This window comes from Monopterus albus, unplaced genomic scaffold (genome assembly GCF_001952655.1).
Source record: "Monopterus albus unplaced genomic scaffold, M_albus_1.0 scaffold51.1, whole genome shotgun sequence".
In the NCBI taxonomy this organism is placed as follows: Eukaryota; Metazoa; Chordata; class Actinopteri; order Synbranchiformes; family Synbranchidae; genus Monopterus; species Monopterus albus.
In genome coordinates this window covers 4,452,652-4,461,374 of record NW_018127931.1, presented here as the reverse complement: position 1 = coordinate 4,461,374, position 8,723 = coordinate 4,452,652, and the positions used below count along the sequence as shown (strand labels likewise).

The 8,723-nt window shown below is 39.0% G+C and overlaps 1 protein-coding gene across 2 annotated transcripts; it reads right to left on the bottom strand.

Moving 5' to 3' along the window:
- Positions 1–603: 603 nt before the first annotated feature.
- Positions 604–7,489, bottom strand: LOC109960855 (amphoterin-induced protein 2). 2 transcript variants are annotated; one of them, XM_020601251.1, is made up of 3 exons: positions 7,273–7,489; positions 4,758–5,056; positions 604–4,444 (listed from the first exon to the last, which is right to left on the bottom strand). In XM_020601251.1, the coding sequence occupies exon 3, from the start codon at positions 4,347–4,349 to the stop codon at positions 2,832–2,834; it is 1,518 nt and encodes a 505-aa protein (XP_020456907.1). In that variant the 5' UTR covers positions 4,350–4,444; positions 4,758–5,056; positions 7,273–7,489; the 3' UTR covers positions 604–2,831. The 2 variants fall into 2 exon arrangements, with proteins under 2 accessions (XP_020456907.1, XP_020456906.1); XM_020601250.1 differs by lacking the exon at positions 4,758–5,056.
- Between the last annotated feature and the right edge of the window lie 1,234 nt (positions 7,490–8,723).

Genomic DNA, 8,723 nt, shown 5'->3' with positions numbered 1-8,723 from the left:
AATTACAGTGATTTTTAAAGGATGTTGTAAAAATATTTGAGACTCAGCGTCATTTTTAGAGTATGTGTGGAGATTTGAGTTTTTGGTTCTAAAATGAAATTTACTAAAGAAAGTGACTGAAGGTATTAGTTGTCACAAGTGACCTTTGCTTATGAAACACTAAGTCTGCAGAAGGATGTCCAGTATTTTGGGAAGTTTTTTAAACAATTTACTGCTTTATCAGAACATGGTGAATCAACTACACAGTTAAGAGGGCACCATTAATAAGACCCTGTTAATTTAACAGTGGAAACTATTTGCTAAATGGTCTCATTATCTTGAATGTGTTCACATTAACATTTCTATTTCAGCTACAACCCACACTATACTCCTCTGGTATTTGAATTATGGATAGTCAGGAAATGACTACATTTATATTGGGCACAGAAGAGATTAAATGCTTCTATGGTGTTGGACTACATATGCATATCAAACTTTTGCAGAAGAGAAGAATTTTACATCTTATGTTATATAACCTAATCTAGAAATATAAAGACAGCAATTAGTAGCCTTACTATTCCTGCTACTCTGCTACTACTACTCCTACTGCTGAATCCAACAGCCACACTATAGAGATAATAGGTTCAATTTAACATCAATCAGGATAGGCTCAGTGTGGTCCAGTGATGTGCTCCCATAACATGGACTGTGCACAATTGCAACTAACTACAACTTCATTAGATTAACTAATGCTAACTAATGCTATCGCATGGATATAGCCATTTTTTTTCCAACCAAATATCCATAAGACATTTAAAAAGAAGCATGAAAAAAACCCCAGAAAAGACAGAGCCAGACTAACACCCAGACCATCTGTATCTCATGAGCCACTTTAAGATGCATAGCAACAACTCTCAGGGACAGCACAGAGGCCCAACAGTGAGTTGGCAGATCACAAAAGTCCCAAGCCTTTCATCTGGCAATCAACAAAAGATTGGAAATAAACAGGTTTCTGATGTCTGTATTTACCGTGGCTAATGCTAACATTGATGGGTGATCAACAAATGACACACAAAGTATCTCAGACGCTATTTTGTTACAGTTGAGGAAGATCACAGAAGTCAGCTTAACTGAAATATCAAATCAAAGAGATGCATACAAGCAGTTTTTGCACACTAGATGCTTGATTGGGACAAAAACCTCATAAAAGCCAGATTTAAAAGAAGAATATGAAAGTACTCTTTTTATTCCTACTAGGGGTTAAGCTCAAAAATCTTACAATTACCATAATGCAGCTCAACAGCATCTGCCATTAAGCTGCTTGTCAGATTGTCACCTATATGACATCGACTTTGTAATGCAGGTTTACTGGCATAAATGTGTAGCGTTGAAGCCCAGCCTGACATAATTTTGATGAGATCCTCAGGATTATGCATAATATTGGTGGAGTTTCTCTTCAGATTCAATAAAAAAATAAAAAAAAAAACAGCAAGGAATTAGGAGGCTATAATTTATATTTGTAGAAATTCTAATATTTAAAATACCAATACAAACATGCTACTATTTTCAGTAGCTCATAATATTAATTGTTGCATTCATAATAATATTTAATATTATATTATTCAGTGATGTGACCACTTATTCTAATATGCTAACTGGAAATGTTACACTGCAACACTCTCCAAATGTCCCTATGCTGCCCTGTGAAAAGCAGCCTGTCACAGTGAGTGGCGAGGGATGTTTAAATTGGTCACAATGGGATCATCACTACCTGAAGCCTCTATCCAAACACCTGTCATTAGTCTGTTGCCTATGAAAGTATGAAGGCTTCCTTGTGTCCTCACTGCCATTACAACACACTTCATTTAGTGTACTTCTTTCCACTTGAAAAAGTAGTGACCAACATGTGCACAAGAGGGAAAAAAGCTTTACTCAGTAGCACTGTATCAGCAGTAAAGTCCTTCAAGTTCCTGGGCTCCACTGTCTCCTAGGATCTGAAGTGAATGTGCAACATCAGCACTATCACTATCAGAAGGCACAGCAGAGGATGTACTTCCTGCTCAAGAAGTTCAACCTGCCCTGGAACCGCTGATAGTTTTAGAGGAATCATTAAATCTGTTCTCTGCATTTCCATTACTGTTTGGTTTGGCTCAGCAACCACTGAGCCACTGTACCGCAGTCAAATTCCTCATGAGTGCAACACACTTAGCCAATAAAACTGATTCTGATTCTGACTAAACCTAAGTCTGTATTTTCATTTTGCAGGTTTTTACATTATAGTAACACAATAAGCTACCATATGTCTCACTTTGTATTTTTTACAAGGGAACTTTCACAAGGTTCTCTTTGATTAACATATCATGTAGAAGACACAGTTTGATCTGTCAAACATTGAAGTTCAGATCATTTCACACACGACTGGTGTTTTTCATATGATATGCTCCCCAGTAGGAGACAGATGGTTAGAAACAACAAGGGTCACTGTGATGGCTGTATTCACAATGCATATACTGTGTAATAACCATCAATGCCTCTAATGTCTTATTAAATCAGCTGTGACTATTCCACTTGGCCAAATATGAAAAACCACCCACATTTACATATATGGTCTTTGTCATCTTTGCAGTATAAATTTCCCATGGTAACTGTGAAATTTCAATATGACCTCAACATAAAAATAGACACAATTTTCATTATACATAATTGAAATTTTGCCTCAGACCAAACACCCAAAACCCACAGTGCATAACTAGTTCACATAAATCACAGTATACTACTTAACATCAAAAGGATTTTTTTTATCATGTACTGAAACGAGACAGAAAAAAAACATGTAAAAGGTACATTTCTTGCTATGCCATCTGAGCAGGGTCTATGAATGTCAGCCCCACTGTCCTACTTCCATTCTTGAGAATTCCCTCAGTGGTAATATGACCCAAGTTTACTGGTGATGTTTTTGGGCTGCCAAATTTAGAGTTTTCTGCCTGAGGCTCCAAGAAAGCCACCCTCTTTCCATTCGACCGCCGCTGTCCTAACTCTACCTCTCTGGGGTCCGAACAAAGGCTAAAGGCTCGTCTGCCGCACCCTTTTGAGCCCCCTCCCTGGTTTTTCTGGCATCGACAAGGAGTGAGGTAGAGGTATAGCAACACCAAAATTATGCTAACCACACAGGAAACAAGGGTGGTGAATGCAGTGTTGAAATGCAGAGTGCTGCTGCGATGTGCCAAACCGCTGGCAGAGACAGTGCTCAAATTTCCAACCACCACATTAACTTCCACTGACTCGTAGGGGTCATAATGTCGCCCACGGGCTGCCACACACCCATATGTACCAGAATCCTCTATGAGTGCTCCTCGAACTTCAAGGGTGCCATTGGGGAGAACTACTATGTGGGCGCTCAGATCATTGGTTGATGAAGTCACCACAGTCCTTGGGGTAACCCAAAACACCACAAGCCTTTCCTTGGCTGAGGATGCTAGTCCTGGACATGGCACTATCAGCCACTTACCAGGCTCTACTTGGTAAGTCTGCACCTCACTGGGCATATCCAACACTCCCTGCTGGCTACAAATAAGGCCTGGTCCTGAATCATGCCTACATGGGTATTTACCTTTGAAGTCTACCAGAGGGTGATACTGTTTCCAGATCCAATACTCCAGCAAGGCAAGAAAAGCACAGTCACAAACCAAAGGGTTTTCCTGCAAATAAATTCCACTTTGGCGAGTGAGAGACAGCAAACTCTGGATCGGCACCTCGGAGAGCCTGTTGTGCGACAGATCAAGAAAGGTCAGGTTACGAGGCCCTCCAGGTTCAAAATAAAGGCCCAGTGGGAAAATTGTCAGTCTGTTCCCAGAGAGATAGAGCCTCTGCAGGTTGTGAAGGTCACTGAAGGCTCCTGGGTTGATCTGGACAATCTGGTTGCCAAATAGCAGCAGCTCTTTCAGATCCTTTAGCCCAGTGAAGATGGATGAGTTCAGTACTGTTATTTGGTTGGATGAGAGGTCCAGATGAAGGAGATGTGGCGTGACAGTGAAGGCATTCATTTCAATTCGATTTATGGAGTTTCGGCTGAGAACAAGTGTAGCAAGCCAGTTTAATGGTTGAGGAATCCAGGCCACAGGCAGGACGGTGAGGGCATTGTGGCTCAGGTCCAACCGTGTGGCATAGCTTGGAACATCAGAGGGCAGCCGAGACAGATTGTGGCCACTGCAGGAAATGATATCACTGGCACAAAGGCAGTAGAATGGACAAGTAGCCACGGAGGGAGGAAAGCCAAAACACAAGAGGAGAAGCAAGGTAGCAGTGGCAGGTTCACAGTGGCTGCCTCCAACATTGGCCTTGCCTAAAAGCTGTGACACAATGGGATGCATCCTGGTTTTCCTCAGGATGGGATCTCAGGTTACTGTCTCATTAGGTGTACACATATCAGGTTTACAAGCCTTGGATAATGAACAGCTTTTCTGAACTGAAGAAGGAAACAGGGAAGGAACAGGGAACATAAAATTAATCTCCTAATGTTTTATACTATTTGTACAATTACTGTATCATAGTAAACCTCTAAGCACTATTGCCACCTAACACAGTCTACAATGTGCTTAACCAACATACTTATCACCGGAACTGTTATACAGTGAAAATAATCGTAAAGGAATTTAGTGGAATCAATTAATCTCTCATTAACTGAAAGTAAATATGTATTAATTTCAAGTTAATTCAACTTCAAATATGTAGTTTTTGTTTTCAGACCACTTCAGAACTTATAAATGTGTTGTTCTTACTTGAGGTCTTTTGACTTGAAATGATGAGATGAATGAATGAACTGTAGCGAGTTCACTCAATTCATTAATTTTCTAATGAACAAAACTAGCATATTTCCCAGCATGCATTGTTTAAAGGTGCATTAACTGAGATTTTACACATTAGGTGAATCCCAATTCCCTTATTTCATCATTCCTTGGTCCTCAATCCTCGCTCAGCCTGGAAGTCGTCTGTTTGCACCATGATGAAGGATGTCCGAAAACTCTTATTTCTTCTCTGAGGCCCAAGGACCAAGGAGCAAGGTGGCTGCCTGGAGGAGCTATAAATAAGAATACACAATGCATCCTTCTCAGAACCCTGTTATGGACTGACACGCCCTTTTATCAGAAATCATTTTGTGATTCAACGCTTCACAAGAAGGCTCTGAGGAAAGGACATCTCATGTCAGTTGAAACTTCATCCTTGTCCTTGTAGATTGTCCTTGCATCTTTTCCTTGCATTTTACATGGGTGGGACTAAAACACAAGGAAAAGAGGGAAATGTGAATGTAAGTAGGGGAAATTGGATTCATCTCTTGTCTAATAAATAAAGTGAAAATAGGACAGGATGTGGGCATCATGTTGGATCAGTGGTTAGCACTGTTACCTCACAACAAGACAGTTCTGGGTTTGAGACAGAGATGATGGAGAGTGTTATAAGCAGCTAGAGGACTCAAATTTGATTAGGATTGGGCGTTCTTCCTTCTGGATGTGTTATAATTTAAAGTTAACACATTTATTTTTGTAACAATAGCAAACTAACATGGTTATGAATTTACCTTTGAGTTGAATTTATATGATTTTAATTTGGGAGTAATTACAGCTTTGTGTAATGTTAGTGCTTTGTTAGCCCTGTTCAGGAACTGTCTCTGTACTGTCAACCTTGATATCGTCACTTGATGATGTTCTGCTGCATTGTTGCCTAGAGCTGATACTTGTTAGTCAGTTAGCTGTAGCTTCGGACTGGTAACTTCATTCGTCATTGCTAGGAAACAAGATGTGTCAGTTTGTTTTCAGTCTCACTAAACCCTGTAGCGGCTGAAAAAACATAGTTAATGCACCTTGCCACTTTGTAGTACTTTGTATAACCCATTCAAGATGATAACATATAACTGTACTGTATAAACTATTCATGATAAAATCTGTCTGTAAAAAGTGAACATTAGCCACGTTTGTTTCTTTTAATAACAAAAAAATTATGAAAACTTGCTTTGAGCAGTTTTACATGAAACCAGCACAAACTGGTTTCAATAGCTGCAGTTGTATTTTCTTCAGGTCAAACAAAGAACTGACTCTATCACCTGAGAAATGTTAAAGGAAAGTAATATGTTGATTCATCTTAATATCTCTAGTGTATTGACTTTCTTTTCTCACATTTAGGCATTTTAAATTAGTTAAAACTCAGTAGACTCTCAATTTTAAGGAACTAACTTTAAATTATTTACAGTATACATACAGTGTATAAATTGTTATAAGCAAGAGAACCAAAAAGAAGTAAGAACACACAATAGGAGTATATAAATAAAATACAAAGGCATTACAAGCATTCAACTCTAAAAATAATAATCGCCATTCAAATACAACAGTGATAGCTGCTGACATCACCTGCACATAACAACTGTTAGTAACTTAATCCATGCATGCTAGTAAATCATACTCCTCCCACATTTCCTACCAATACAGTGCAGTCAACTTCTAGCTTTAGTCCACAACACCATATGTTTTATAACTGTTTTCAATTACTTTTCACTATTCATTTTCTAATATTTATTTGACTCCTCTGCTCTAGTTGCTATCTACCTATCTATCTATCTACCGTGTTTATTTAAAACTTACTATGCCACAGCAGATTGTAGCATACAATATAAAAATACCTTGAGGCTAGCATACAACTATTATACTAAGTATAGAATAATGTTTATCGTATATTTACACTAGATTAGTTGATCAACTTTTGGTCTGACAATGAAATATTTAAGAAATTTCTTAAGAAAAAATGTTTTGTAGCTGCATCTTCTTTAATGCCACTTTAAAGCTACAGTTTATACTGACCTCAGTTTGAGGTCAGTATAAACTGGATGTTGTTGAGCAGAACAAGACTTCTGAAGAGGTCAAGCTGGCCTCTGAAAATAACTGCATTGTGCATTTTTTTCACCATTTTCTAACTCTTTGCCCAAATGATGAATTGGAATAGATTAATTAAGAAAATAATTCGCAGATTAATCAATACTGGAAAGGATTGCTAGTTGCCGTCCTTGTCAAGTTTGCAGAACTGATGTCATTACAAAAATGTGCTAAATGGAGAGAAACAAAATTCAAAGACTATGTTACAAAATGAGTATGAAATATAGTTAAATTGTTGTTATTTACAGACGTACTATTCTGTGTTATTAATATTAGTCCTTTGCTCGTCTTTTTCCACAAAAATTTGGCTCAGTAGAGAAATAACTGACTGCAATTTACGACTCTTATGGAATCCCAAAAAAGAACCGCTCACCGTTACGCCCGCACTGACGCCTATTCAAATCTTCTTGTTCGCCTTCAGATCCAGACGCGCACTTCGGATGCCACGTCCCGTATATAAGTCCTAAAATCCTAAATGCAACTTCTCTCTTTTGCACGTAAAGCGCATCGTTCCCACTCCTGCAGATAATCCACGGAAAGTGTCACAGGGAAACAGCGAGGTCGAGGTTGAACTGTTCACCTGCAGATCGGGTTGCCCTGAGAGTAAATACGGAAAACAACTGCAGCCAATACGCTAATAATAGGAGAGTGAATGCTGCCAACAGGAGGACAGTCGGGTGTAAGAAGAAGAGGAGGGGAGGAACAAGGTACGGTAGCAGAGGAGGCAACATCAGTACCACAAGTTGGGGGGGGATTCCAGTGCTCTTTGGTTAACATGAGTCGGATCAAGTTAACTGGATAAAGAAAAGCGGGGGTAAAATGTATTTAAAGTATGCAGGTTGAAGCTGTACTGATCAATATTTGTTTAAATGAACAATGGATCAAATTACCCTGTATAATGTGATTAACATATATGGGGCATTTTAGCATCTCTCAACCACAATTTGACTGTTGGTTGACTGACCACTCCTTAGCCCTGTCTTTAGCAGTTGCAAGCAGAAGTGGTTCTAGAAATTTTGACAACATTCAAATCTACCTACTGGTGAAGGGAAAGAATTCAAATGCAGTTCAGTCTCCTTCCACTTGTCTGATTGATATTAAAAATGGCTCTAACAAAAATTTTTACACATTAAAGAAGGCAAAACAGAATGTGTTTAGTTTAATGGTTCTGATCTTGGTGTATTAAAGTCCCATGTAAGGAATACTCTACCATGAAACCATAAGGACTGACTCCATTGCCAGTTGTCTCCAACATCAATTTTTCCTACATCCCTGTTTAGTTGTCTCAATAAAGATTTTGTTTCTTTTATCTAAACTGTCACACTGCAGTCTGGGTCCTTTTTAACTCTCTCTTGCCCCCTTTCTTGAGAGAGGTCCTTGTATAAACTGAGTTGCTTCTGCTTAGAAGTACTAGAACATATGTACAGCTCATTTTTTGAGCTTTAGGTCACGTTTAAGATAATAATTCACTGTTGTAACATTGTAGACAAGTTAGACAAGACAGAAAACAAGGAAAAGCATGCCAAAATACAGTTTTTCCATGTAGTGTTAGAATACAAATTTTTGTCTGCTGCCTTATTTATAAGGATAATCACCTTTATTGGTCAAGTATGTTACACACAAGGAATTTGTTTCCGGTACAGAACAGATGGCAACCATCTGCAGTGCCACCTCAACTGAAGGCTCTAACCATCGGGGGAAACGGGATCAGCGTTTTGGACTGCCGGCACCGAGATTCAAACCTTCAGCCTTCTGGTTGGGAGACAACTGCTCTACCCACTGCACCACTGTCACCTCCTGCCTTTATTCACTTTAAGTCTTATT

Coding starts and splice junctions, on each gene's coding strand:
- LOC109960855 (XM_020601251.1), bottom strand. CDS start 4,349: ATGCATCCCATTGTGTCACAGCTTTTAGGCAAGGCCAATGTTGGAGGC.